The 27,823-nt window shown below is 35.5% G+C and overlaps 5 protein-coding genes and 1 pseudogene across 19 annotated transcripts; 5 read left to right on the top strand and 1 right to left on the bottom strand.

The window, feature by feature from the left end:
- Nucleotides 1-1,426: 1,426 nt before the first annotated feature.
- On the top strand, nucleotides 1,427-5,428 carry LOC104700706 (cytokinin riboside 5'-monophosphate phosphoribohydrolase LOG1). 2 transcript variants are annotated; one of them, XM_010416254.3, is made up of 7 exons: nucleotides 1,427-1,935; nucleotides 3,252-3,349; nucleotides 3,516-3,546; nucleotides 4,264-4,363; nucleotides 4,463-4,533; nucleotides 4,754-4,897; nucleotides 4,991-5,428. In XM_010416254.3, exons 1-7 carry the CDS (start codon nucleotides 1,831-1,833, stop codon nucleotides 5,081-5,083), a joined length of 642 nt encoding a protein of 213 aa, XP_010414556.1. In that variant the 5' UTR covers nucleotides 1,427-1,830; the 3' UTR covers nucleotides 5,084-5,428. The 2 variants fall into 2 exon arrangements, with proteins under 2 accessions (XP_010414556.1, XP_010414555.1); XM_010416253.2 differs by having other exon boundaries at nucleotides 4,264-4,533.
- A 687-nt stretch (nucleotides 5,429-6,115) lies between these two features.
- On the top strand, nucleotides 6,116-8,931 carry LOC104700705 (uncharacterized). Of its 3 annotated transcripts, none has more exons than XM_010416249.3 (13): nucleotides 6,116-6,330; nucleotides 6,529-6,610; nucleotides 6,709-6,817; nucleotides 6,912-7,007; nucleotides 7,153-7,257; nucleotides 7,348-7,431; nucleotides 7,532-7,647; nucleotides 7,744-7,845; nucleotides 7,921-8,034; nucleotides 8,120-8,176; nucleotides 8,258-8,324; nucleotides 8,406-8,459; nucleotides 8,547-8,931. In XM_010416249.3, exons 2-13 carry the CDS (start codon nucleotides 6,591-6,593, stop codon nucleotides 8,748-8,750), a joined length of 1,128 nt encoding a protein of 375 aa, XP_010414551.2. In that variant the 5' UTR covers nucleotides 6,116-6,330; nucleotides 6,529-6,590; the 3' UTR covers nucleotides 8,751-8,931. The 3 variants fall into 3 exon arrangements, with proteins under 3 accessions (XP_010414551.2, XP_087314093.1, XP_010414552.2); XM_087457967.1 differs by having other exon boundaries at nucleotides 6,148-6,325; XM_010416250.3 differs by having other exon boundaries at nucleotides 6,148-6,330; nucleotides 6,513-6,610.
- Nucleotides 8,932-9,493: 562 nt separating this feature from the next.
- Nucleotides 9,494-11,777, top strand: LOC104700704 (UDP-xylose transporter 1). The gene is made up of 7 exons (XM_010416248.3): nucleotides 9,494-9,984; nucleotides 10,078-10,262; nucleotides 10,349-10,416; nucleotides 10,555-10,687; nucleotides 10,782-10,943; nucleotides 11,162-11,431; nucleotides 11,525-11,777. The coding sequence occupies exons 1-7, from the start codon at nucleotides 9,864-9,866 to the stop codon at nucleotides 11,612-11,614; spliced, it is 1,029 nt and encodes a 342-aa protein (XP_010414550.1). The 5' UTR covers nucleotides 9,494-9,863; the 3' UTR covers nucleotides 11,615-11,777.
- A 3,842-nt stretch (nucleotides 11,778-15,619) lies between these two features.
- LOC104700702 (protein ENHANCED DISEASE RESISTANCE 2-like) lies at nucleotides 15,620-20,935 on the top strand. Of its 12 annotated transcripts, none has more exons than XM_087457971.1 (21): nucleotides 15,620-16,324; nucleotides 16,418-16,492; nucleotides 16,580-16,633; nucleotides 16,747-16,812; nucleotides 16,900-16,958; nucleotides 17,089-17,219; nucleotides 17,291-17,337; nucleotides 17,422-17,519; nucleotides 17,661-17,756; nucleotides 17,829-17,893; nucleotides 17,983-18,054; nucleotides 18,471-18,617; nucleotides 18,702-18,994; nucleotides 19,068-19,131; nucleotides 19,250-19,428; nucleotides 19,522-19,623; nucleotides 19,712-19,762; nucleotides 19,856-19,999; nucleotides 20,094-20,189; nucleotides 20,341-20,442; nucleotides 20,571-20,935. In XM_087457971.1, exons 1-21 carry the CDS (start codon nucleotides 16,163-16,165, stop codon nucleotides 20,661-20,663), a joined length of 2,196 nt encoding a protein of 731 aa, XP_087314097.1. In that variant the 5' UTR covers nucleotides 15,620-16,162; the 3' UTR covers nucleotides 20,664-20,935. The 12 variants fall into 12 exon arrangements, with proteins under 12 accessions (XP_087314097.1, XP_087314099.1, XP_087314101.1 ...); XM_087457973.1 differs by having other exon boundaries at nucleotides 15,623-16,324; nucleotides 16,580-16,638; XM_087457975.1 differs by having other exon boundaries at nucleotides 15,663-16,324; nucleotides 16,580-16,638; nucleotides 16,751-16,812.
- Nucleotides 20,936-21,363: 428 nt separating this feature from the next.
- On the bottom strand, nucleotides 21,364-22,319 carry LOC104700701 (cyclin-dependent protein kinase inhibitor SMR11). The gene is made up of 2 exons (XM_010416246.2): nucleotides 22,214-22,319; nucleotides 21,364-22,116 (listed from the first exon to the last, which is right to left on the bottom strand). Exons 1-2 carry the CDS (start codon nucleotides 22,248-22,250, stop codon nucleotides 21,611-21,613), a joined length of 543 nt encoding a protein of 180 aa, XP_010414548.2. The 5' UTR covers nucleotides 22,251-22,319; the 3' UTR covers nucleotides 21,364-21,610.
- Nucleotides 22,320-23,468: 1,149 nt separating this feature from the next.
- LOC147941026 (uncharacterized) lies at nucleotides 23,469-24,656 on the top strand (annotated as a pseudogene).
- Nucleotides 24,657-27,823: the final 3,167 nt, after the last annotated feature.

The following is a 27,823-nucleotide window of genomic DNA, read 5'->3' as shown; positions in this document are numbered from 1 at the left end:
AGTATTGAGCTACAACCACCACATTTCAATTTTAATTCTTTTTTCTTTTCTTTTTTTCTTTTTTTTGTCAAACTTTTCAGTTTTAATTCTTTTGACTTTTTCTGTTAGATTTTTTCTATTCTTACAATATATTTTATATGGAACCCTTCGTCTTCCTCGTCATGAATACCAAACTAAAACAAGGAATGACCTGGTAGACTCTCCTGTAGTTATTCCTATACATACTACATCAATATAGAATTGTATTTAACAGAATGTCTAATATAAAAAAAAAAATAGACCGAAAATAAGATTAGATGTGTGACGAGAGTGGCTTAACTTTTTTTCCGATAATTTAAGGTAAATCTCTAAACGTATGGAGGACGTCCGAGACTAATTCATGCGAGACAATAGCTTAACTATAATTCCAAAAACTGTTTTCTAATACGAATAGAGACTTTGATATATTTCACAGCTTCCAAATTTACCATGATCTGAATGGTGATAGCTTGGTTCCTTTGAATGAATCATCCGTTATTAAGCTCAAAATTTTGACAAAGTCATTTTCGAAAAAAACCAAAGGATGTAATCTCCCACTAGGAACGTTTTCAAATGTTGTTTTAAGGTCTTTCACCAAAAAAAAAAAAAAAACCAAGCATATCGAAAGCAATTTTTCAGTCAATCAAAGATTTCCATAGAACTCCATGACTATGATAGAAAGGATTATACGATCTTAACATTACTTATGATGTTCGTATGGAGTCAATCATTCTCTTTCATGAACTGGTCGGCAAATTTGTTCACATGCTTTGACGGTTCATGAGCGAGTACAAAGCTCAGAGAATTTTTTTAGTGAATAAAAATTTATTTATTCATTTCTATTTTTGTTGTTGTTAGTCACACAAATAAAAAATCTTTCTTATGGGTAAATACTTTATTATACAGTAAATAATAATACACAATAATCGTTTTCTAACTTTTTTACTGAAGCCTATCAAAATAAAACTCTGCAAGTTTTTGGTTATTTGGTTGTAATGGTTTAATCCTACATATTTGTTTTAGTTTTTCGAAACGTCACCCAAAATAAAATCTACTCATTTAACCATGCTTATTTTACTTTTATTTATTTTGCTCTATATCTAAACCAAAAAGTTTCAGGTTTAGGTTCATTATGTTGGACTGAAGACCAAAATATGTTCGTGTAATCACCTCTCCAAAATGGCTACAGGTGATGATACTGATACGTCGGTTAACCTATCAAAACCGGATTTTTTTTTTTCTTGCTCGTTGTGTTTAAGTCTTAATCAGTGGGGAAATCAGTCGGCAACTTATAAACATATCTTATCCACACACACTGACACACACCACCATGTCAACAAAAAGTACTTTGAAGTAATATTAAATAGAATGTGATATATAATGAATGTGAACCTTAATTATTCAAGACATTCAGTACATTGTAAATTGTATATTATTGGTCTCCAACTAACATAAGGAATAAGACAATTTCTTTTGTAAGGTTTTTTTTTCTTTTTCTTTTCGTAACCATTTTTAATCTATTTATTATGGAAGAATGTCAAACTCGTGTTATATATAAAAAAAAAATAGATGTCAAACTCATGTAGCTAGCCACTATTTATTTATTTATTTTAAAGGTTTCTTTTTGAGATATTACTTACTAATAAGAAGCGTATGAGCTAGGTATATAGTAGTACCCCACCACCTAATATTCTATATAAAATGAGCAAAGAACATTCATACCAACACACAACGAAAAAGATAGATTCTTCATCCTTTCAAATTATAATTTTCCTTTTTTTTTTATAAACAAAACTTTGTGTCAAGAGAGAGATGGAGATAGAACCAAAGTTTAAGAGGATATGTGTCTTTTGTGGAAGTAGTGCTGGTAATAAAGCCAGTTACAAAGATGCTGCTATCGAACTCGGAACCGAACTGGTAAATTTTTCATTTTCTTCTTCTCTGTTTAGAATCTTGTTTTCTTTCTTACTTCTTTTATTTTTTTTTCTTTAAATTTCGTTTTTTGTGTATATAAGAATATTTAGTCTTTTCATTTATTTATTCATAGCTTACGAGCAACCCAGAAAAAAAAAAAAAAAAAAAAAAAAAAGCTCTGTTTTTCCTCTTCCAGTTTGAAAAGAATTGAAAATTACAGTAAAACCTTTATCACTTCCAAGTTTTTGGGAAGACTCATGTCTTAAGACCTAATTCTCCTATGAGTAGATTAGTCTCTCTCTTTTTCTTTTTTTCTCAAGACTTCAGATTTTTCTTCTTGGTAGTAGATTGTAAAACCGTAACAATAAGAAAACCACATACACAACGTTTTTTCTCATTTTATGTAGTGTTTAAGGTTTTAACTCACATATTAAACATTATTTATTACCTTACATAAACACTATTCAATCTATTACAAAATAAATTATAGCATACAAATAAATAACTGTAAAACAAAAATAACTAATTTATTTTAGATTTAAAAAATATAAAACATTACCTAACGTGAAATTTATTTGGCTAAAACAATATTTTTATTGTAATAGGAGAAGTGAAGAACAAAAACTTCTTTGCTACCAAAAAAAAAAAAACATTATCATTTTTATTTTGACTTCTTGACTTTTAGTATATATGACCTCAGAATAAGTATCATCAAATATTGGATCTTTTGTTAATTTAATTTTTTTCAGTTGACCCAATAAAGGTATAACAAGTTGCTCGGAAATGGATTTAATCATTTGACTTGTCATAACTAATAACTAAAGCATTTTAAGCCATTTAGAGTTAGTGGAGTTCACTATTTATATATATATATATATATATATATTATTTTTTTAAACCCCATTATCTTGTTTAGATGATTTTTATTTGGAAGAATATTATCTTCTTCCATTTGTACTTACTGTGATCAGTAAGAAACATAGTTACAAAGCTTAAAAAAGGATGAGAATTCAAAAGTATTTTAAGTTGAATTTTGTGATGGGAAAGTTCATACTTTATTTTTGTTTTACCATCTTTTTTTCTTGGGTACTTTTACCAGAAAATGTAATTATTGAGTTTTCCACACCTTTATAGTTTTTTTTCTACAATATCTTTATCCACTATTTGATGTAATACATTTTCTCTCTCTCTCTCTCTCTCTCTCTCTCTCTCTCTCTCTCTTGTATTCTTTTTTTTTTTTGTATCAATTAACAAATGACAACGACCACTAAAATTAAAAGGCAAAGTTTACCCAAACCATCCAAATTTTTTTTTTGTAGGTATCGAGAAACATCGATCTTGTCTATGGTGGAGGGAGCATTGGTTTAATGGGTTTGATTTCTCAAGCTGTTTTCAATGGAGGTCGCCATGTCATCGGGTTCGTTTTTAAAACATTCTTAAAGTAAAATTTCAATGTTTACGTTAGTCATTAACGTGGAAAGAACCAATTAGTAGTAATACAAATGGATAATTTTGGCGTACGTGTAGTGTTTGTGACGTTAACTTTTTTAACTAACTTTATTTTGTCTTGTTACTGTCTTCAGGGTTATCCCCAAGACACTAATGCCAAGAGAGGTACGTCCGAAATATAACTCCAGAATAATATTTATGAAGTATTGTTTCTTTCTTACCACTTTCATAAGAACAAATAAAAGAGCTTGCAGATAAATTGGTGGTAGATAATTTAACAAGAACATCAACCTCATAAATGTTATCTTTAAACGCGTATATAACATTTGTCTCATATTAGAGAGTGTTTCAATTGAGACAAAACAGGCCAGTTTATTGGACGGTGATATTTTCATGTTTCTTTCTTATCTTTTGTTTTTTTAGCTATAATTCGTATTTTTCTCTATTTTTGAAATGAGAAATTAATTTTTAACTGATTAAGATAAAAAATTAAAGACACCATCATGTTGCTCCAAAAATATAATTACCTTTTTAAGAAAGAGGGTCAAAGTGATCAATGTAAGAGAAGCACCTCGAGAGACTAAATCATCATTACATCTAATCCTTTTCTCACAACATAATGGGCTAAAATATGATTGCACAAAGATAAAAATGGATTTTGTAAATTACTACATGTTGAGTCTAAAACAGTAGTATAAGAGACCTTTATTAGATTCACATATCTTTGGAGGAAGGAAACCATAAAACAAGTGGTGTGAGTGAGTGTGTGTAAGAGATTTGTCTTTTTGTTGTGGAATACACAGAAGACACAAGTGGTGAGTGAGTGGTGATAATAATAACAACTAATAATAATAATAATGTGTAAAAAATTTGTGAATAAAGATAACAGGAGAGACAGTGGGAGAAGTGAAGGCAGTAGCAGACATGCACCAAAGGAAAGCTGAGATGGCTAAGCACTCTGATGCTTTTATCGCTTTACCTGGTTGGTTCCTTTTCGTTTTCATCTTATCCACATTTTTTAGTTTTCTTAAAATTTTGATCAGTAAAAAATGGGAACTAACTAATGTTGGTAATTATGTAGGTGGGTATGGTACACTTGAAGAGCTTCTTGAAGTAATCACTTGGGCACAGCTAGGCATCCATGATAAACCAGTAATCATTTTGCTTCCATTTCTGTTTACACATATAAACTAGTTAATGATTTAGTTTTAGTGTAATTAGTTAAAACAACAATGAACATGTTTTTATCAGGTAGACCTCTACGACAAAACATAACATGTTACGTTTGATATAGTTGTCTTACTTACATTTTTGTGAATTAGCTAATTCATTTTTTAATCTGATGAATATAAATGTAAAATGAAATGTGAAGGTGGGACTGTTGAACGTTGAAGGATACTACAATTCGCTGTTATCATTCATAGACACAGCAGTGGAAGAAGGTTTCATTTCACCAACTGCTCGTCATATCATTGTCTCTGCTCCTTCCGCTAAAGAACTTGTCAAGAAACTTGAGGTTTATAATCTTTTTTCTTTGTTTTTGGTTATCAATCTATATTTTTCTATTGTAAATATTGATTCCATCTTTTGTTTTATTTCGGAAAAATAGGATTATGTACCAAGACATGAGAAGGTAGCCTCAAAGAAAAGCTGGGAGATGGAGCAAATAGGGTTGAGTCCTACTTGTGAAATCTCAAGATGAAAAAGAAAAAAAGGACTAATTAATTTCCTTAATCAGGACAAACCCAATTGAATGTTTCTCCAAAATTGGGATCCTTTTTATTGATTGTAAAACTTTAGTCCCAGCAATCGGAAAAAAACAGATTAACTTTCTTCTTTTTGTGTAGTTGATTCTGTTGTTTTAATGTATTTTTTGTTTTTTTAGTTTTTATATCAGGGGAAAAAAGACAGAAAAGATGTTGGTTTTTTTCTTCTTAAGTTTGAATTTTGTAATATGTCCCCCAACCAACAACTCAATCTTTGGGGGGTTTTTTTTTTTTCTTTATTTGTTGACGAGTTTAAATTTAAAAAAAAATTGTTTTTAATTTTTTTTCCGTTGTGATTATAGTAAATAAAATGTTGATCGATCGTATATGAACATTTCGATTGAAGTTACAAGTCTCTTGATCACCAATTTGTAAGCCACACATTTGAAACATCTAAATTAGTTTAACCACACACTGACACACATTTGAAACACCTAAACCACGAAATTGCTTTTTTTTTTTTTTTTTTGGATTTAGTACATTTTCAAAATTGTAAAACTAGTGAAATTAATTTTTGTAAAAATGCTAGGAAGCATATAATTTTTTTTAAAAACCCATCTAAAACAAAAAGTTGTATTCATATGGTTCCATCAAATTTAAGTAAATAACCAAAACAAAATTATGTGTACAATATACTAAGCCCAAACATGGAGTTGCTGCATATATATGGATCACCTAATGGGCTCACTCTCAAACTTAGCTTGTATACTTACACTTATATTATGCTTCTTATTCAACACAATTTTGTTTTCTTTACTTAATCAAACTTAGCACATACATTTCTTTTTTTTTTTTTTTTTTTTTTTTTTGTCAACAACATACATTTCCTTTGTTTGTTAAAGTTTGACTGGTAATTAATTAAGAAGAAGAAAAAAAAAAGTTGAATTTTCAAATCTTTGTTGGCTCCATTTAAATGAGTTGTATTAAAAAAAAAAAGAGAAAAAGACCGGAACAAATGTCCTAATACTAATAATAGAGGTTTTACCTTTTTAATTTGATTAATTAAGGAAACAAAAAGTTTAGACCTTTAAGAATTTTAAAACCTCTCTCCCATCTCTCTCACACACTCTTTCTCACTCTGCTCTCTTACAGATCGGAGAATCTCTCCTCTGAGCCCTAATCTATCGAGTTGGTTTTGTATCACCGGGCGTGTTCAGATCTCCGAGATCTAAAATCCTGTAAAGTAATTACCTTTTCATTTCATTTCCCTTCTCTTCTATACTAGAGAATTTGATTTTTCGATATTGCCTTTGTTTCAGTATTATGATCTCACGATTAGATTATGATGTTTTGAGAAAGATTAGATTTTTTTTTCCTGAATCTGTCGTTTTTAGTCAAAGATTTAAATAGAACTTATTATAATAGTTTTGTGTTGTTGAAGCTGAAGAAAAGATTGAATCTTTTAGTATTTGCTGAGTAGAGTTTGGAGATATTGCGAACTAAATGGGAACAATGCACCGCAGGTATGTTTTTTATTGACTGTTTGATTGTAATACAAAAAAAAAAAGAGTTTGCTTTCAATTTGAAGATTACTACTTATAGTGGTTTACTTTTTTGGCAGTGGTGCTCCTCGAAGAACAAATGAAAATGCAAAGGTTATTATCACAACTATTTTGGGAATAGTGTTTGGGACTTTTATTGGTGTTACATTACCTTCAGTTTCTTTTAAGGTTTGGTGTTTGTTTTCATCTTTCTTCTTGACTTGTTTAGTTGTCCCTCTTTCACTTTTTCACTTGTTAAGTTTTGTTTTTTGTGTTCCTTCAGATTAACTTACCCTCGGGCTTTATGCCATCTTTTGATGGGAAGTTGTTATCTGGTGACAAGTCGCCTGAAGATTTCGGTTCAAGAAAGTTTCCTGAGGTTATATAACTGTCTGATCTGTATAATCAGTTTCATGAATGCAGAACTGTTTCTTTCCTCAAGAACCAAATATAGTTTTTATGTTAGCTATTTGATTGTATGTGCTAGAGATAGTGTCTCATTGTTTCTGTTGTTGTGATTGAAGATATATGTTCCAACCAACCCGCGTGGTGCTGAGCTATTGCCTCCCGGAATTGTTGTGGCGAGAACTGATTTTTACTTGCGTAGATTATGGGGAGAACCTAATGAAGTATGTGTTTCATTTTTGTTTTATCAACAACATATATGGTTCTCTGTGGAGGCTATTAGATTTTTTATGTCAAAATAAAAACCTTTGCAGGATTTGAAGAAGAAGCCAAAATATCTTGTGACATTTACAGTTGGGTTTGAGCAGAGGAACCATATTAATGGAGTTGTTAAGAAGGTTCTGTGCAATATCAGCATGTCTTAGCCAGTATTTTTGTACAGTAATGACACTGCTGGATACACTCAGATCTTTTTGTTTGTTTTTGTCATTTCTGCAGTTCTCTGAAGATTTCCAAATTTTGCTCTTCCATTATGATGGTCGGACAACTGAATGGGACCAGTTTGAGTGGTCAAAGAACGCGATTCATATTAGTATAAGAAAGCAAACAAAATGGTGAGTCATCTGGTAGTTTCTATGAGTGGTTATCAAACATTCTGGACAATCTTGTTTTTGTTTAGTATATGAAAAATTCTCTACTGGTTTTGGCAGGTGGTATGCGAAGAGATTTTTGCATCCTGATGTTGTGTCAGCTTACGAGTACATATTTATATGGGATGAAGATCTTGGAGTGGAGCACTTCAATGCGGATAGGTAAGTTGCATTGTCTGGAGTCGCATAACAATGTCTTCTTATACATATAATGATGGAGTTCTGTGAAAACTTCAGGTACGTTGAGTTAGTTAAGAAGCATGGTTTAGAGATTTCTCAACCAGGCCTAGAGCCTAATAATGGACTCACTTGGGAGATGACAAAGAGGAGAGGTGACCGAGAGGTCCACAAGTAAGATCTCTTTTTCTCTCTAACCGTTCTTTGCCTTTCAGTTTTGGTTCTGATTTAAGAATGTGTTGTTTTCACTGGTGAACAGAGATACTAAAGAAAAGCCTGGATGGTGTAAAGACCCACATTTACCTCCTTGTGCCGCGTAAAACTCTCTTTCTTCTCTTTAGCCCCACTCAAGAATGCTTAGTCGTTATCAGTACTAAGTTTTGTTCCCCTCACACAGATTTGTTGAAATAATGGCTCCTGTATTTTCACGAGAAGCATGGCGATGTGTGTGGCATATGATTCAGGTTTGTCAATCAGTAGATACGCGGAACTAATGCACTATTGCTTGGATGAATTTAATCACTTTGTTTATGTTTCTGATGCAGAACGATCTGGTTCATGGATGGGGTCTCGACTTTGCGCTTAGAAGATGCGTAGAAGTAAGTAATTTTTGGCCCTCTGCTTGATAATAAACCATATATTAACTCCGGAATGGATCATGAAACTCTGTGTGTGTGTTGTTGCAGCCTGCTCATGAGAAGATTGGTGTTGTGGATTCGCAATGGATAATACATAAAGTGATACCGTCACTTGGAAGTCAAGGTAAGTCAGAGAATGGGAAAGCTCCATGGCAAGGAGTGAGAGAGAGATGCAAAAAGGAATGGACCATGTTTCAGAACCGATTAGCAGATGCTGATAAAGAGTACCTTGGGAGGACGGTCAAAGGATAAAAATAGACTTGTCTCTTCTTTTTTTTTACCTTTTATATAATTATTATCGACAAAACCTTACTCTGTATATCAAAACAATTTACCCTAATTAGGTTCTGATAGGGCATATGTGAAACTCTTTATATTTGATATTGTGTGACATTACTTTTGATTGAGCTTTAATGTTGATTGAGCTTTGAAATTTCGGAATGAGTTTATATTCCACGACAACACTTACGAAAGAAAGAAAAAAACTAAACTGTAATTAAAACTAAACGTCTGTATAAGAATTTGGTATAGTGTTGGTTGTTTCTTCATTGTTCTTCAGTCAATTTAAATTTCCTTCTTTGGACTTCTGAAAAGACAATAAGAAAACAAGACTAACCAGTTTTAGGATTGATCTATTCCACCCAATTTCATAGATTGGGAATTTTATATTTGCTTTCAATAGATAACGTAAATGGTAGAGAAATTTAGGGCAAGAGAAGGGTATTGGTCATTTGGTTGTTTGCACACAAAAAAGAAAAAAAAAAGAGAAGGGTATTATTGGTTAGGGACTTTGGAGTGTGAGTGTGAAGCTTTTTACACCAAATCCAATATTCAGTTTTATTTTTGATTTCTGTTTACAATATTTTCCCCGATAGAAAGGAAAAAAGTATGAAAATGTCAGTTTCACCTTCCTTTTTGCTTTTAGTTCAAGTCTATGATTTGTCCATAGAAAACCATGATGTCTCCCTTTATTTATTTATTTTTCTCTATACTCTATTGGCTGTTTAATTTCAATTCCTTCTTTATGGTTAAGAAGTTTGCTATCATATCATTAGTAGAAGCCTCTAATGAGGAAAAACATATATTAAGCAACATCATAAAAGTTATTTCTCGTGTATCTTGTGTGTAAATTATATATAAATGACATAATTAAGAAAACATGAAATTAGGAAGAACAGAAGTTTGGTGTTAGGCACCTACCATTTTTATAGTAACAAAGAATAAAATCCTCATATATCTCCTTTGCATTCATCACTCATCACATTCACAATTCTTCTCTCTCCCTCTCTCTCTTTCATCAATATATATTTATCTTTCTCTCTCTTCGTTTAATAGAGTTTGAAGGTTGAGAGGGGAGAGAGGAGAATGGGAGAGATGAAGAGTATGCAAATGGGTGTGATTGGAGCATTGTTTCTATCAGTTGCATCTTCTGTCTCCATTGTCATTTGCAACAAAGCTTTGATGACCAATCTTGGTTTCCCTTTTGGTAATTCATATGTTTCCTCTTTTTTACTTTGTGACAATATATGTTCTAAACCGATTATGATCATTTATTTTTTTGGCCATGATCTTGTTACAGCAACAACATTGACGAGTTGGCATTTGATGGTAACATATTGCACACTTCATATGGCATATAAACTAAACTTCTTTGAGAATAAACCTATAGACATGAGAACTGTTGTTCTCTTTGGCCTCCTCAACGGCATCTCCATCGGTCTCCTCAATCTCAGCCTCGGCTTTAACTCTATCGGTTTCTACCAAGTATATATGTTCGACCTAGTTTTGATCTTCAGCATGTAACATCTACTTATTTAACCAATTTCATGTTTCTCAATAAAAAATGGCAGATGACCAAACTTGCAATCATACCATTCACTGTTCTATTAGAAACTCTCTTCCTCAACAAGAAGTTCAGGTGAACCTTGCTTATCTTATTTTATCAAAACTCATATTTTAACTGGATGAATGATGACAAAATATATCAGGTTATTAATTTTTTACTCTTTACTATATAGATTTATTTCTAAAAGTTGTGACATATTTGGTTTTGCAGCCAGAAGATAAAATTCTCATTATTTCTGCTCCTGGTTGGTGTTGGGATAGCATCAATCACAGATCTTCAGCTCAACTTTGTTGGCTCTGTTCTCTCTCTCCTTGCCATCGCCACAACTTGCGTCGGCCAAATTGTATGCTTTGTGTTTCATTAATCAATGTACAAAATATTAATCCATAGTATATAGTAGCTAATATGACTAATATATATCATGTTGTGGTGTATAGCTAACAAATACAATTCAGAAGAGACTCAACGTGACATCAACACAACTCCTATACCAATCAGCCCCGTTCCAAGCTGCTATACTCTTCGTCTCCGGTCCTTTTGTCGACAAATACCTCACTAGCCTCAATGTCTTCTCCTTCCATTACTCTCCTATTGTTGTGGTAAAAATTACATCAATTTATTTGGTATAATCTTCATTTAAGAATTAGAGTGGTTTTGGTATATTGGTCCGACCCGATTAAACTCAGCCCACCTTTAGTCCGGCCCATTTAAACCTATCTCATTTTGAAACATGTTTGTAGTCGTATTTTTAACAAACCTAGATAGGAGAATTTTGTGAAATTTGACGATGATGAATCTTGTTGCTCTATACATGCAGGGGTTCATAACTTTGTCGTGTTTGATAGCGGTTTCGGTTAATTTCAGCACATTTCTAGTGATCGGAAAGACATCTCCGGTGACATACCAAGTCTTGGGACATCTCAAAACGTGTTTGGTGCTCGCATTTGGTTACACTCTCCTCCATGATCCTTTCACTCCTCGTAACATCGCTGGAATCCTCATCGCTGTCCTCGGCATGCTTCTATACTCCTACTTCTGCTCCGTTGCTTCTAAATCCAAACAAGTCTCCTCCGAGTCGACTTTTCTTGTGCGTAACCAAATAAATAAAAAAGATAGCTAGAAATAATGACTCTTTGAAAGTTTCTAAGTACTTTTGTTTTATTCTTTTTGTTTTTTACAGGGGAAAGATAGGGACACGACACCTCTTTTGGGACAAGATAAAGAGAACCATCATGAAGCCAAGAAATTAGACAAGCATTCTCCAGTATGAGAGTACAATTACTCTCTCTTTATGTTTGGTCTCCATAATCCTGTTCTTTCTTTTTTTTTTTTTGGTCCATTCATTGATAATGTTTTGTAATTGAGTAAGCATTTTCCTCCTTTTTGTGATATTACAAGGATAAATATTATCTTCTCTCGTGATCTTTTGCTTATCTTAGTATCTTCTCTGATCTCTCGTGTTCAAATAATCAAAATTGTTCTCTAGTAAAAAAAAAAGAAGAGAAAAAGAATACTAGCTAACTTATAATTCATATCAAAATAGTTTTAGACACTTGGGTGATGAACTTGTGAATCTGTGATTAGGTATTTTTTGAGTTTACAAAAAAAAAAGATATTGGGCGATTTCATGCATACAATATAATTTTAGGATTTTACACACAAAACAAAAATTGCGTTTCTATGGCTACAACTTATAAAGAAATGAAGTATTTTATGCTCTTTAATTTTGTCCACATACGAAAATTAAAGAAAGTATTTATGTTATTATATATATATATATATCTATATACATGTGTGTGTGTGTGTTTACATGTACAATCCACTATATAAGCTTACAGATTATATTAAATGTATGTATGTACATGTGCATCAAGTCTAACGTTTACTATATAAGTCATGCCCATCCCTAGTGCACATGCTACGTCGTCTTTGTTTTTTTTTTCTATCTTTCCATGAATAGCATACTGTATTTACAACATTTTTATATTATGGACCCACGAAGAGAATTGGCATGAAACTTTCCTTTAAAAGCGAATAATTTTTGTTATTGTTATTAAAACTAGTGGTGATCATGAGACTTTGAAGCTACGAATGATAGAAACAGATAATAATAATAACTGAGAAATATTGGTCATCAATCTTCATCAATAGGCCAACTTGTTTAATTTGCAACAACCAACAATCCAACTAAAAATTCATTTATTATATAGTAGTGTTTTAAACAAATTTATATGATGATGACTTGTTCCTACAAATTTCTACAATTTTTGTCTTATGGCCAACGATATTTTGATACGTTTCTACAAATTTCTTAATCAACTCTAATGCTTATTTTTTAAGATTACTATTCTCTTTAATTTGTATTCTGTATACTACCTTGTCGGTTCGTTTCACTTTCTTTAGCCATTGCTTTTTACATTCTCCACTCATATTAAAAATAGTTTATGTAGGAACTTACAAAAATGTAAGTTAAACAATCTGGTGTAAGTAGATTTTTGTATGTGCATGTGATTAAGCTCCCAAGTGTTTTCTTCTTACTTCTTACAGTGATCTGTTTATTTCGATTTTATTCACAATAATCTGATATTTTTAATGCGATTATAACAAGGGCTGTTGTGTATTTGATGTACAAACCACCCATAGTTCTAGTTAGGCATTCTACATGACTTTTGTTTTTCTCTGTGCCAGTGACACATAATCTAAATTTGTCACTTAATATCTTTCCGTTCATATTAAAAATATGTACAAAACTTAGTAAAAGTCAGAAATAACATTTACCCAAGGTGGTCTTTATATATATATATAACTAATTGCTTATAAACAATCCTGATCAGATATAGAAGTCAGTTTGAACTTTGAACCTTGAGAAATAACATATCAAAGTGAATTTTAACTGGCATACATAACAAGTTTACCTTCAAAAATGAAGTATAGAAGACACTAATATAATACGTACGCTAGTCTATATATAAACTTGCATATAAACTCTAATAGTGTTAACAAACAATTACTATAACTTGCATATAAACTAGCGTTAACAAATAATTAACATCAACTCTATTTATTTCTAGAATTGTTAGTGTAAAATATCTCACATCGAAAAATTTATGAAAAAATTTAAGTAATATATAAAGGGTTAGGGCCTCTCAACTTATTGTCAATTAGTTTTGAGTTGGAAACCCAATATAAACCCGAATTTAATAACAATAGAATCAAATCTTCATTGACCATGTGGTTTCCGTTCATGTATTATCGATCGAAGCCGTTTGTGTGTTGTTTTGGTTGTAATTGGGTTTTATCCGCCCAGCTATTGTCTTGCCTCTCACTCTTGGTTTACTCTTCTAGGCTCCCATAAAGCATAGTTTAGGCTTCGTATTAGTTGTTTGCAGTTGGTTTTTCTCATTGTTATTGTTTGTTGTGGTTGATAGCTATCTCGATCCATCATTGTGTTCAGTCGAGCAGTTTTCTCAAGAGGTTAGGTTTCGCTACTTGTGTTGACTTTGCATATCTGTTTAATTCTTATTGCATTTTAAAAACTTCTACACAGACAATTTCGCATTAATAAGCGTGCATCAGATCTTTATTTGTTGTGTTATGAAGACTTTGGTTCTGCTTTCGAGTGATCGACAGGTTTAATTTGTAATTCACAATGTATGTATTCTTCTAAATTTTATTAATAATATCATATGACATATAAAAAAAAAATCCATCTTTATTTTTCTCCAAAATAAACTTTTTTAATTTCTTGACTAGAATTTGTACCCGCGCATGCGCGGGATTTTAATTTAAAATATTTCTTATCAATAGAAATTGTTGAGTTTAAATATAATCATTTCAATTTTTGAGTATAAATCTATATAAATACTAAACTTACTTTACTCAGTGATATACAACATATATATTTTTAAAGATAATATTTCTTTGTTATATCTATTTGCGATTTTAGTTAAATTTTTTTATCAATAAGAATCATTGAATATGAATATAATTTAAAGAATAAAAGATAAATCTATATAAATGCCGTACTTATTTTACTAATCTATATGTAACATATATTGTCTAGTGTCACAATAATATTGTCGACAATCCACTACAAGAAAACAGTCGATTTGCGATGGAAGATTACATCGCAAATCCCTCGCAAATCGACAATAGCAAGGGATTTGCGAGACACAACCGTTCCTCGCAAATCGCGTCTCGCAAAATGGGTAACATCGTAAATCCCTCGCAAATTTTACAAGGAATAATATTCTTCGCAAATCTCACGCAAATTGCGAGGGAATAATTTTCTCGCAAACGACATGCAATTTGCGAGGGACTACGTTCCTCGCGAATGTAACGCATATTGCGAGGTATTGTTTTTCTCGCAAACGACACGCAATTTGCGAGGGATTTTTTACTCGCAACTGTGAAGCAATTTGCGACGAATTTGTCTCTAGCAAATACGTTGCAACGTTGCCATAGTACATCCCTCGCAAATTGTTGTGCATAAATTAAAAAAAAAAATAAGAATTGATATTTAATTTAAATCATTATCTTTGCTAATTTTGTTGTGAATTTAAAATTCTAAATAAAATAAAGAACAGAATTTAAAATCGAGAAATAAAATTCTAAATAAAATAAAACATAATTACAAAAAGAAGTTGTGTTTTAGTTTTTCCCTCACAGGGGATATAGTCAGCGAAAAAAGAGTTTTTAAAAGGATTGAGAGAGAGGTCACGTTTAAATTTCCAGTTTGACAACCAGTTACTCCCGTTTCACCGGTGGTGCCATCTGGGTTGGTGCCATCTGGGATAGTGCCTTCTGGATTGGTGCCTTCTGGGTTGGTGCCTTCTGGGTTGGTTGCTTGTTGGTTGGTCAGGTTCCGGAACTTGGCAGCAAACTCAGGATCTTTTTCGGCAAGGTAGTCGAAGTATAGATCGTAGCTATGCATTCTTTGTGTCTAGGTTTGGATAAACTCCTCAGCTGCCACAAGTTTCTGAGCCAATATAACCGGTTAGGTGGATGTTGATGTGGAGAAAAGAGAAGTGAGCAAAGTTAACTTTATAGATAGATAATGAAAAAAAAATTCTTTATTTCTAAATGTTTCTCTAGTGGGTGTTAAACTTTAAACTATTAAGCAAAAGTGAAACCAATTACAACAGTGGACTCACTCATTCATCATAAGATGAGTGTATCAAAAAGGTAATAACTAAAGGTAGACAAAAAACAATTTTTTGTGGTTAAAACTGTAAACACATCAAGAAACATAACAAGGGTAATAACGTCATTTCACGACATTCGTAATCATTCATTCATTCGTTCTCCCCCAATCTTTTATGGTCACTTTTGCAAAATACTCCCAAATCCAATAAATAAACAAAAACAATTTCAGTTTTTTCTTCTCTCTCTCTCTCTCTCTCTAACCCAGAAAAATCTGGAAAAAGCGACGATGACGAGAGATCAATTCAAATCTTAGTTTACCCAATCAAAAAAAAAAAAAAAAAAAACCGATCTTTACATCAAAATCACCCTCTCGTCATCTTCGTCTTACTCTCTCGATTTGTCTGATCCTCTCTCTTTTTTTTGTTTTTCTGGGTTTGTCGTTTTATGGTTCGATTTGTATCGTGAAAACGGAGAAAACAAGGAAGACTGACTTTGTGTGTTTGGGTTTTTTTGTTATTGCGAACAAATTTTTCGAGAGTGGTTCAAGACTTTTCCCAAAGGTGGGGTGTTTTTTTTGTTTGTGGGTTCCATTGGATTGGATTATTTTTTCCTTGGAAATCAAGAAACTTGTTAAAGTCGAAAGCTTTGTTGAGTTTGTTCTTTATCCATTCCGATGGCTTTTGGTTCTGAAAACGAGAACGAGACGAAGATGGAAGGTTGGTTGTATATCATTCGATCCAATCGATTTGGATTGCATTTCTCTAGGAAACGTTACTTTGTTCTTCGTGATCATCTTCTCAAGAGTTTCAAGTCCGTCTCTGATTCTAAATCCAAGGTCTCTCCTTTTTTTTCAGATTTCTTTTTTTCTCCATGTTGTTGTTTTTTTCTGGATTGTAACTTAGCAGAGTCTGATTTTGGGGTTTTACAGGATGCTGGAAGAAGTGCGGTGATTGATTCATGTATTCGAGTTACTGACAATGGGAGAGAAAGTGTTCATAGAAAAGTATGAATCTTTTTTTTTTTGGGATGTGATCTGTTTCTGAAATCGTAGTTGGTTTTGTTATAATGGTTTGTTTTTAATCACTTGTAGGCATTCTTTATATTTACACTATTCAATACCTCGAATCACAATGATCAGCTCAAGGTAAGGTAATTTATGTTTTTTTTAAAACTTTTTGTTGTTGGAAGAACTTGTTGTGATGTACATCTCTTTTTGAATATGTTAAGTTTTTTTTTTTAATTGTAATTTGTGTATAGTTAGGAGCAAGCAGTCCTGAGGATGCAGCTAGGTGGATCAATTTAATTAAAGAGGCAGCTTTAAAGGTCAAGATTAAGGCATTTTAGTAACTAGTTGTTAAGAGCTTTTCTATTTGGAGAACTAGAGACTTATAGTTATATATGTTTATGCAGGGTAGTCCTTTTCCTGGAGATGTTTTTAATTGTTCGAGGGGACGATGGGACTCTTTGAGGTACCTTTTTCTTTCCACAATTTACTGTAATCAATGGAATACATCTCTAACCTGCTGAGACAGTAGTTCCTGTCAATATTTTTAGTTGCTTAGCACCTAGGCTATAATGGTTTGTGGTTTTTGAAATCAGATTGAGTAGCTCAGTTCGAGATCGTCACTCAAATTCTATTGACTGGACTCTCCGGCCGTCTGCAAGAGTGGATCCTGTTACAACTGATGTTGTTGCGCCTTCTCCATGGACGATATTTGGTTGTCAAAATGGTATGGTGCATACTCAATTTTCATTGCTTTTTGTGGCTGGACAGCATAGTTTTAACATGTGTTGCATACAGGTCTCCGGCTTTTCAAAGAGGCAAAAGAGAGAGATTCTCTTGGAAGGGTTAGTATCTTCGTCTTTCTTAATCTGTTGATAAGTGTTAATCTCTTCATTGAGTTTTGATCATCCCTTTGCCTGATTTCGCAGTGGGATGATCATCCGGCTATTATGGCTGTTGGTGTTGTTGATGGAACCTCAGAAACCATTTTCCAAACGCTTCTTTCTCTTGGACCCTCAAGATCCGAGTAAGTACTACTGCCACTCTCCAGACAAGCAAGCCTAAGACATTAAAAATCTTAGTACATAAACTTATGCGGGTTTTGGGTTATTTTTATTTTTTCAAAGTTTTGTTACTTTTTCTAAACTAAACCATCGAAACTCTGCAGATGGGACTTCTGTTTTTTCCAAGGAAGTGTGGTTGAACATCTTGATGGTCACACTGATATAATTCACAAACAGTTTTACAGCGATTGGTTACCTTGGTCAGCTACTCAACTTTTTCTGCAAGAGTTTGCTTCTTTGTTTGTCTTATTACTGACATGCTGTAGTAACAGGGGGATGAAAAGAAGAGATTTTTCCCTACGACGTTACTGGAGAAGGGAAGATGATGGAACATATGGTTTGTAACACTTAATAGAAATAACTGTTCATTTGATTCTGCCAGATATTCCATGAACTAACTATCCTCCTCTCTTCATTCTGTTGCAGTTATTCTCTATCATTCCGTATTTCACAAGAAGTGTTCACCTCAGAAAGGCTATGTCCGTGCGTGCCTTAAAAGTAATGTACGCCTAGATTTAAATTTAAAAGAAGTTAGTTTCTGCATTTCCTTACATGTTCATTTGTGCAACTACTAATTAGCCGTGTGATGTCATATAAACTTGGCATCTCAGTCTTCTACGGTTTCTGCACCTACCTTGGTGTTTGCGGAAACTTATCTCTATACTCTTTTATGATTTGTTCGAGTGTTTTGTATAGAAAAGATACAAATTTTAAAACAAAGTTTTACTTCGCATTTTCCAGAAAATCGTTTGGTTCACTGTCTTAGAATATATATGTCTGTGGGTTTGTGCCAATACATATTGAAAACTATTCTTTCCCTTGAAACTATTTATCTCTTTTGTGTAACTATTGTATCAACTGCAATTTTGGATTGAGAATCAAAGCAAGATGACACTTTCTCCTTTGTATCACAGGTGGCGGTTATGTGATTTCTCCCATAGACAACGGAACACAATCAGTTGTGAAGCACATGCTTGCTGTTGATTGGAAGTCTTGGAGATCTTATATGAAGCCCTCCCTAGCTAGATCTATTACTGTGAAAATGCTTGGAAGACTTTCTGGTAGTTGCCAATTCTCTTAAAAGGAAACTGTCTTAGTTTTAGCACTTTTTTGTGTTATCATAACATCCTTATTGGTTGAATCAGCCCTGAGAGAGCTTTTTAGGGCAAAACATGGAAGCTTTCCTCCCAATCTGTCGTCAGGGGAGTTGTCAAGAAGTGCAAGATTGACTCAGAATGAAGATGGTGTGTTTGGTGATTCTTCTCTGAGAGAAAGTGAAATGTTTAAGGACAGTGCAAATGAAGAGAGAGACAAATTTCCCTCAGAGCGCTCTAGCCTTGTAGACTTGGATGAGTTTTTTGACGTCCCTGAACCGTCAGATAGTGACTATTTGGAAGACAGCTGGACCTCAGATTTTGATTTGGAGACATGCTGTCAGGTAGCAACATCAGACCTAACTTAAATATGCTTGAAAAGATAACAGTTCTGATTCTTCCGTTTACCAATCGCAGGAATCCCGCCAGCCAAAACTCAATAGCGCTACGAATTTGGTGAAAAAATTACATGATCTTGCAGGTAACCCCAAGTTTCGTGGATTAATTCTGATCTTATTAGCTGTGTCTTGTCATTTAATTTTATTTTCCCCCACTCTCACACCTGCATTTAATGGTTAAATTGTTTTTTCCTCGAGCAGTTCAAAAGAGGGGTTATGTTGACCTGCATGAGAGGGCGAGGGAAGAGAGTAGCACGTCTTGCTGCTATGGAACCACACTTCCAACTGATCCTACTTGTGCTTTGCCATGCAGTTGGACAACAACCGACCCCTCTACTTTTCTCATTCGTGGAAAGACTTATCTTGATGACCAGAAGAAGGTAAAGAATAGATTTTGCTTTCTGAGATGCTTTGAATATACCAATCTGTAGAATGTTCCTCAATTTGTAAGCATTTTCTTCTGGTGGATCCAGTTCAAGGCAAAGGGTACACTGATGGAAATGGTAGCTGCAGACTGGCTAAAATCTGACAAGCGGGAAGATGATTTGGGGTCCCGTCCAGGAGGCATAGTTCAGGTTCTTATTATTATTGTTTGTTTTGATAGAAATTTGCCCCCTCTTACTTATTATTAGAAAAGAAGTCTTACAAGTTTCCCAAATGCAGAAATATGCAGCAAAAGGTGGACCAGAGTTCTTTTTCATCGTAAATATACAGGTAAGAGGACACTCCTGCTACCACCGTTTTTTTTTATTCTAGCTTTTCCATTTGTTTGTAGAAGAATCAATTAGTTGTCTTGTGGAATAATAGGTCCCTGGATCAACAACGTACAGCCTTGTGCTTTATTACATGATGAGCACTCCCATTGAAGAGCATCCTTTGCTACTTAGCTTTGTTAATGGTGATGACGCATATAGGAATTCAAGGTTCAAGCTCATTCCTTACATATCCAAGGTTCGCGTGAAAGATTACTACCTCATTTAAGATCTTTTTATTCTTATTCTCTCCAATTTACTCATATCCGACTTTGGTTTTGCGAAATGATCAGGGCTCTTGGATAGTCAAGCAGAGTGTGGGAAAGAAAGCATGCCTTATTGGTCAAGCCCTTGAGATCAATTACTTCAGGGGAAAAAACTATATTGAGGTAACATAGTAGGGATGGATTTACTGTCTTAATAGGAATTAGTATTGGCACGCACAACTGTGGCTTTTCAGTTTTCAGGATTGGGTAAATTTATTGTCGTGCATTGATTGTTAGGGAATCTGAATATTTACAATCCTCTGTTATTTTTCAGCTGGGTGTTGATATTGGGTCATCAACTGTTGCAAGAGGAGTTGTGAGTCTTGTTCTTGGTTACCTCAACAAACTCGTGATTGAAATGGCATTCTTGATACAGGTAAACCAGTTTTCAATGGTGTTGTTATTGTTATAACTCTTCTTCCCTGGTTTAACTCTATGCCTAAGTTGGTATTCTTTTACATAGCGAAGCATTGGAATTGAGTGTGCAATTTTTTCTTTGTACAGGCGAATACTGAAGAGGAGCTCCCAGAATATCTTCTTGGAACCTGTCGGTTTAACCATCTAGACGCTTCCAAAGCTGTTTCAATTATTCCGTAGAGGACGAAGCAAAGATCAAAACGTTCAGATAAAGTATTCTTTGAATTCTATTGAATGTGATAGACAGTTAGGCACTTCTTATGCAACCCCACTGATAAGATCTTGGGGATACTGTTGAAGTTCTTTGTATAGACTAGTTCTTAAGCACAATTTATTTTTTACACCATGTTAAACATTGATTTCCCAATACTTAGATTCCACCATTTGTTCAAAAAGAAAAAAAAGATTCCACCATTGGTTTATTCTAGTGTTATGATTTACCATCTCCCAAATGCACGCTTAAGGATCGCGGAAATGGATGACAGAGAGTGACAGACAGAAAATGCTACTCTTATGCGTCATGGCTCATTTGCCTCTGATCCTTGGTTTACAATAAATAGCCCACTACAAAGATCTCAATGTAACCCTTTTGACCACATTGAGAATCACAATCACTTCAGTTTCCACAATTGTTGAGCAATTCTTAATTCTGTAGTAAACTTCAGTACAGTTTTCTAGTATCTTTAACTCTGCAGATAAAGAAAAAGCTCTGACATCTTTAACACATACACTACCTTTTCTTTGTGGTGGTTCCTTCACGTATCCAACATAGACACATTGCCAAAATTGGATTCAAAAGGGGGAAAGATAAAAACTTTATTATAGATTCCTCACCGCTTATAAGTTGCAGGAAACATGAACACAAATTACAGACAAGAAAGAAAGAAAAGGATTGGTTTTTATTTAAAATCTAAAACAGAAGAAACTCTGAATGTCTCCAACATCAACTAGCCTAGCTAGCATTAGCAATACACATAATAAAAAAGCCTAAGCAGACTGTACAGACAAAGTCAAACCAAGAGCCACACAAGAGTTTTTTTAAAAACCCCTGAAAAGCTCCTTACAGCTCAGGTCACACAACAACAACAACAACAACAACTCATGTCAGTCTAAACTCCATGTCAGATTCAGAACAGTTTCCTTCTCAATCCAGAATCAATGTTCCTAGATATCTTAGTGAGCTTCATAGGAGCTCCAGGACAAGTATCATCGACCATCTTCGAATCCAGACTCCGAGAAGAAGGAGGCGGCGTCTTGCAACCATCAAAACACCAAACCTCAGCACCAGAAGCAGAAGCAGAAACAGAAACAGAAACAGAAACAGCAGCTACACTTTGACTCTGCAACGAGAAAATGATACTCAACAGACTCTGGTAAATAGACTCTACAATTTCCTCATCAGATACCAAAACAAAATCTGAGATTGAACTGGAATCAATCTTCATCGATTCGACTCCTACGTCACTCTGTGTGGCTATTATTATCTCTTCTTCGGACAGAGAAGAGTCAGAATCGATGGTGGCCGGAACCGAATCTGGGACATTAGGGTTTGGTGTTTTGGGCGGCTCTATAATCGAAGCTGTTTCTTTGACGGCTTCACATGGTTCTTCTTGCTCCATCGAGTTTACGAGACCTAATAAGCCCACAAACACAATAATCAAATCTCAGCAGAGTTAAGTAAAGGAAGAAGAAGAAGAAGGAGAAGAGAGAGTGGTCCTGTGTGTGTGTACCTGACGGCTCTGTTCTTTGCTTTTTTGTTTGCGCCATTTTTTAGGGGTTTTTTTCATTTATATTATTGGAAATGAGAAGTGAATCTTAGCCGTTGGATTGATTTTGCAATTTTATATCTGACGGCAGTCTTTTAACATAGCAGACTTTGGAGTTCTCGCCTGTGAGGCTGGGACAACAAACTACAGTTAAGTTGCGTTTGTGTCTTTTTTTTTTTTTTTTTTTTTTTTGTTTTGTTTTGTAATGTAAAATTGTTAAACCGGAATGGATGATTTGTTAAAATTACAAAATGAGAACCTAAAAAATCTTATTATATAAAATTTGGTTGTCAAAGTTAATAATTCACCAGATCGTGACACGTGTTAATTTTAACGATTAGAAATCAAAGTTAAAAAAATTCACCAGATTGTGATATGTGTCAGTTTTAAAAATTAAATATCTAAGTTAGTAATTCATCAAATCGTGACACATGTCAATTTTAATGATCATAAATCACATATCACAGTTAGTAACTCATCTGTGACACGTGTTAATTTTAGCGATCAGAAATCACCGTTTTCAAGCTTGGTAAAATGATGCATAATATAATTATAATCTTATTCTATTAAAAAAATTATTAATTCTAAAAAAAAAAGGATTGTAAATACACCCGTCTATATAGACAAATAGATGATGACATATTTTTCACCAGACAAAATAATTTCGACTAGCTTTATTTTTTTTGGTAAAAATTTATTATTTGTTTTTATTAACCTTTTGTTTGACACATCATTGTTCTTGAACAAGTCAAGATCAAGAAATATCGTAGCAAAAGAAGCTTTAGGAAGCAAAGTAGGGGGAGTTGACTCCACGACGCCTTCTCTCAGGCCCGACTCCCAAGGAGGAATGATGAAACTTTTTATCCAGATCTCACCCACCTTTCCCCTCAAATAGAAACGACTCCCACTCTTTATCCGCTAGATATTTCAAGTACGTATGGAGCTTTTTCAATTTTCAAACCAGTTTCTAGATCTGATTGTTCTTCCAGAAGACGATTAATCCTGCTTTGCTTGAGTAAACTGGTGTTACTGCTTCTCCATTCGTGCAGTTACTCCCCTCAAATCTCAATACTAAGCTGTTTCAAAGAAGTTTCTGCGAGCTCAACCTCATTTATTACTTCTCTGTCCTATATTGCCCACTCATTTACTCATCTCCACCCGTTATTGTTCTTCCCCACCCTAAACCTATTTAACCCTCCTCAACCAACTACTTTCTACCATGTCCATCCGAATCCCATATCATCAGAAAGGGAAAGAAAAGTCGGGAGAGTTCTCTCCCCCTCCCCGCAAACGAGTCAAAGCCCCTTAGATAGATACATCAGATCTGATACAAGAGAACTCCCTCACGCTGATAGGATGACTCACCAATACTTCCATCCAAAGGATCTGGGCCCTCTTCCCTTATCTCCTCAAACCTAATTGGCAAAGCAACGGGCTCTGACCTGGGACATGGCTTCTTTCAATTCAAGTTTGAATCAGAAGATGATTTACATAGAGTCCTGGCGAATAGAACCTATCATTTTGACTAGTGGATGGTCATTATCCAACGGTGGGAACCCATTATATCCCTCTCTTTCCCCTCGTTATACCCTTTTGGATAGCAATCCAAGGTCTACCTAAGCATTACTGGAAACTTGAGATGCTCCAATCCATAGGTGAAGTTCTTGGAGAATTCTTAGACTGGGAAATCACCTCCTCCACTAACCAACTCAAAGTCCTCTTGAACGGCCTGGAACCTATCACAAAGGAAACTATAGTCGAGTTTCAGGATGGAAGTGAAGCAGTGGTTTGGCTCGAGTACAAAAACTTTAAAAACCACTGCTCCCATTGCCTCCGACTTACACATGAAAGGCTGCACTTCCTGGGCCTAAGGAGTAAAGCCAAACCCTCTGCTACGGCACCTACCCTGGTCTCCTCGCCCCCTGATCACCAACCAACCCCCAGAAACTACTATACCCCTCAAGACAATTTTCTACCGCCTAGGAACCGACCTGAAAATAGTAGTAGAGGTTACCAATCTCGTCAACCGTCAAGCACAAAAAAGAGAAACTATGAGGACATAAATGTTAGGGCTCGCACCTGCTCTATATCTCGCTCATCTCCTTGCAATCAGAAGCACCCTTTTAAAAAGCCCTCTTCCACACGATCTCCTAGAAGAGGCTCTCCAAACCGCTCTTCTGCTTCGAGTCGCCTTTACTCCGGATATCAGCAACCTCCACCCCCAATCCAAAACCTACAATGGCGAGAAAAATCAACATCGTCAATAGGAGGAGTACGAGAAAGCTCAGTGTCATCCCGTCCAAGACGACCACCACTGGAACGAGAAACACCAAATACGGATCGTGCAACCCCTCCACCACTAGTGGAACGACAAACAGCCCTGCTCCCTCCCCCAACTACAGAATAGGAAGATCCCCTCCCTCCATCTAGAGACCAAGTGATGAATGATCTCAGAGAGGTGACTATTCAATATATATCTTGTCATGACCCTGCTGAAAGTGCAACGAGACGAATGAGAGTCCTCCAAAGTGAAACTGAAAATCTTATGGAGACCACTGCTGACTCGATCTTAGCTGCGAACCAAGCCCTTACAACCACTCTAGCGACCCACAATCAAGTACTGATGGATAACAGCCCTCCAATTGCGAGAACCATTGAAGACTCACCTGTTTTATCTCGGGATCAAGGAGTATCTCGTAAGCGAGGTAGAGGATGCCCCCCAAACCGCAAACAAACTACTAGACAAGGTTTAACCCTCCCGGGAGCTAAGCCCCAAAAGAGAAACTTTACCAAAGTATCTCCAAGGAAAGCCAGTGACCCAAAAGCAATAGATAAACCAGGGCCATTAAAACCAGCACAAAAACGACTGCCTAAACCTCCTACTGCAGTTACCTCTCGTAATTCCACTGAACCGACTTTGGCTGCAAATCAGAGTAGAAGTGACAACCACTCTATTATACCTCCGGACTCCTCTCGACACTCGGAACCACCAAGAATCAACCTAATACCTGCAGCAAAAAAGAAAAAGATGGATTTTCAGAATCCGTCTGTCCCTCTTCCTTAAGGTTAGTGAGCTGGAACTGTTGTGGGTTGGGGAACCCCATAACAGTCCAGAGGCTAAGGGAGATAAATAAATTTATCTTCCCTGATATTCTTTTCCTCATGGAGACTAAGAACAGCTCAGAGAATGTCCTGCAATAACTTGACTGGCTCGACTATCACTCCAATCACCTGGTTCCTCCTCAATCCCCTGGTTCAGGAGGCTAAGCCCTGTTCTGGAGAAAGAGTTTAGAGATGGAAGTTATTAGCTCCTGCCAAAATTTTATAGAAACCAAAATCAAAGCAAAAGGCCGTTACTTCTTTGCTACCTTTATGTATGGGGAAACCGACAGGACGAAAAGAGTAGGGGTCTGGAATTCCATCCAAGAAAGCATGTCTACCAGATCCTCTCCATGGATCCTCATTGGAGATTTTAATGACATAATCCACTTTGCGGAAAAAGTGGGAGGCCCACCAAGACCTGAGAGCTCCATCTCTGATCTGCGCTCCTTTATGTCCACCTGCGACTTGTTTGACCTGAAGCACATATGCAACCCTCTTTCCTGGAGAGGGAAAAGACACTCTCATGTAGTCAGATGTAGATTGGACAGAGCTATGGCGAACAGCGAGTGGATCATGGCGTATCCCTCAGGTCGTAGTGAATAACTGAGATTTGAAGGCTCAGACCATCGCCCTCTTGTCATTTCTTTTGACCCAAAAAAGAAAAAACGAAGAGGACTGTTCAGATACGATCGATGCTTAAAGGATAACCCTGAAGTTACAAAACTCATTTGTAAGGCCTGAAATGTAAACTTATCTGCTACTGTTGATCAGAGGATTGGCTACTGTCGAGAGGCCATCATCACCTGGAGGAAAGACCAACATTCAAACAGTCAGCAAGAGATAGTGATACTTCAAGATCAATTAGAACATGCTATGACTACAGATGATACCCCACAAGAAGTTATTGATCTTATAAACACTGATCTTTTAAAGGCATACCAGAAAGAGGAAGCTTTTTGGAAACAAAGGAGCCACAACCTCTGGCTAGCTTTGGGAGATAGGAACTCTGGTTTCTTTCATGCTGCCACAAAAGGAAGACGAGCTATCAATACTATCTCGGTTATTGAGTCACAAGAGGGTAGACCAGTTGAAGAAAAGGAAATCATTCTAGCAGTATCTAATTATTTTAACCAAATCTTTACCTCTCACTCAGCCGAACGAAGATCTGTAGTGGAGGCTGGTCTCTCCCCCTGTATCACACGGGAGATGAATGAACAGCTTATCCGGATGCCCTCCCCTATCGAAATCAAGAATGCGTGTTTTGCGGTTCACGCCGATAAGGCCCCGGGAACAGATGGTTTCTCAGCTAGCTTCTTTCAATCTAACTGGGAGTTAATAGGTCCACAGATTCTCTATGAAGTTCAAGCTTTCTTCATCTCCGGAGACCTGCCTCAAAAAATCAATCACACACATGTGAGGCTTATCCCAAAGATCCCAACTCTACAGAAAGTTTCTGATTACATACCTATTGTATTATGCTCGGTGTATTACAAGATTATCTCAAAGATCCTGTCCATGCGACTCCAACCAATCCTGTACACCTGCATATCAGAAACCCAATCAGCGTTCGTTCCACAAAGAGCTATCTCTGATAATGTTTTGATAACTCATGAGACCCTACACTACCTTAAGACTTCTGATGCAAAGAAGAGATGTTTCATGGCAGTCAAAACCGACATGAGCAAGGCCTATGATCGGCTAGAATGGGACTTTATCCTAGCAGCTCTCAAAAGATTGGGCTTCCACCCCCGCTGGATCCACTGGATCATGCAGTGTGTTAGTACAGTCTCCTATTCTTATCTCCTCAACGATGAAGCCTCAGGATCTGTCACACCGGGCAGGGGCATTAGGCAGGGAGACCCACTTTCACCGTATTTGTTCATCATATGCAGTGAAGTGCTCTTTGGACTATGTTCCAAGGCTCAACTCCAGGGTGACCTCATAGGCATCAGAGTTTCCAAAGGCAGTCTGAGGGTTAATCACCTCCTTTTTGCTGATGATACTATGTTTTTTTGTCGCTCTGATAAAAAGAGCTGCCTTAAGCTTTTTCAAATCCTGAAACAATATGAGCAAGCTTCAGGTCAACAGATCAACAAGGCTAAGTCGTCTATTACTTTCTCTGCAAAATCTCTACAGGAGGTTAAGGACACTGCAAAAAACATCCTCGGTATTCAACGGGAAGGGGGTCAAGGCAAATATCTAGGACTACCTGAGCTTTTTGGTCGCAAAAAGAAAGACCTTTTCAGTGAGATTGTGGACAAAATCAAGCAACAGGCACTATCTTGGTCTCCTAGGTTCCTCTCAACGGCTGGTAAACTAACCATGTTAAAGTCGGTATTGTCCGCTATGCCCACTTACACCATGTCTTGCTTTAAGCTTCCAAACAATCTGTATAAGAGAATACAATCAGCTTTGACACGCTTATGGTGGGATTCAAAGACAGAAAAAAAGATGTGTTGGGTTTCCTGGAAA

The sequence above is a fragment of the Camelina sativa genome, chromosome 7 (genome assembly GCF_030686135.1).
Source record: "Camelina sativa cultivar CO46 ecotype springtype chromosome 7, ASM3068613v1".
Taxonomy (NCBI): domain Eukaryota; kingdom Viridiplantae; phylum Streptophyta; class Magnoliopsida; order Brassicales; family Brassicaceae; genus Camelina; species Camelina sativa.
Note: the sequence above shows the minus strand (reverse complement) of the source record. Positions and strands in the feature narration are given on the sequence as shown.

Excerpts from the sequence above, each read along its gene's own strand:
- LOC104700704 (XM_010416248.3), top strand. The coding sequence starts at position 9,864 with ATGGGAGAGATGAAGAGTATGCAAATGGGTGTGATTGGAGCATTGTTT. Across the intron at positions 9,985-10,077 it reads CAATCTTGGTTTCCCTTTTG|CAACAACATTGACGAGTTGG; the intron begins GTAATTCATATG and ends ATCTTGTTACAG. Across the intron at positions 10,417-10,554 it reads TTCCTCAACAAGAAGTTCAG|CCAGAAGATAAAATTCTCAT; the intron begins GTGAACCTTGCT and ends TTGGTTTTGCAG.
- LOC104700702 (XM_087457971.1), top strand. The coding sequence starts at position 16,163 with ATGGCTTTTGGTTCTGAAAACGAGAACGAGACGAAGATGGAAGGTTGG. Across the intron at positions 17,520-17,660 it reads CTTGGACCCTCAAGATCCGA|ATGGGACTTCTGTTTTTTCC; the intron begins GTAAGTACTACT and ends GAAACTCTGCAG. Across the intron at positions 20,443-20,570 it reads AAATGGCATTCTTGATACAG|GCGAATACTGAAGAGGAGCT; the intron begins GTAAACCAGTTT and ends TTCTTTGTACAG.
- LOC104700701 (XM_010416246.2), bottom strand. The coding sequence starts at position 22,250 with ATGGCGCAAACAAAAAAGCAAAGAACAGAGCCGTCAG. Across the intron at positions 22,117-22,213 it reads GCAAAGAACAGAGCCGTCAG|GTCTCGTAAACTCGATGGAG; the intron begins GTACACACACAC and ends TGGGCTTATTAG.
- LOC104700706 (XM_010416253.2), top strand. The coding sequence starts at position 1,831 with ATGGAGATAGAACCAAAGTTTAAGAGGATATGTGTCTTTTGTGGAAGT. Across the intron at positions 3,350-3,515 it reads GGAGGTCGCCATGTCATCGG|GGTTATCCCCAAGACACTAA; the intron begins GTTCGTTTTTAA and ends TACTGTCTTCAG. Across the intron at positions 3,547-4,263 it reads AGACACTAATGCCAAGAGAG|ATAACAGGAGAGACAGTGGG; the intron begins GTACGTCCGAAA and ends TTGTGAATAAAG.
- LOC104700705 (XM_010416249.3), top strand. The coding sequence starts at position 6,591 with ATGGGAACAATGCACCGCAG. Across the intron at positions 6,611-6,708 it reads ATGGGAACAATGCACCGCAG|TGGTGCTCCTCGAAGAACAA; the intron begins GTATGTTTTTTA and ends CTTTTTTGGCAG. Across the intron at positions 6,818-6,911 it reads TACCTTCAGTTTCTTTTAAG|ATTAACTTACCCTCGGGCTT; the intron begins GTTTGGTGTTTG and ends GTGTTCCTTCAG.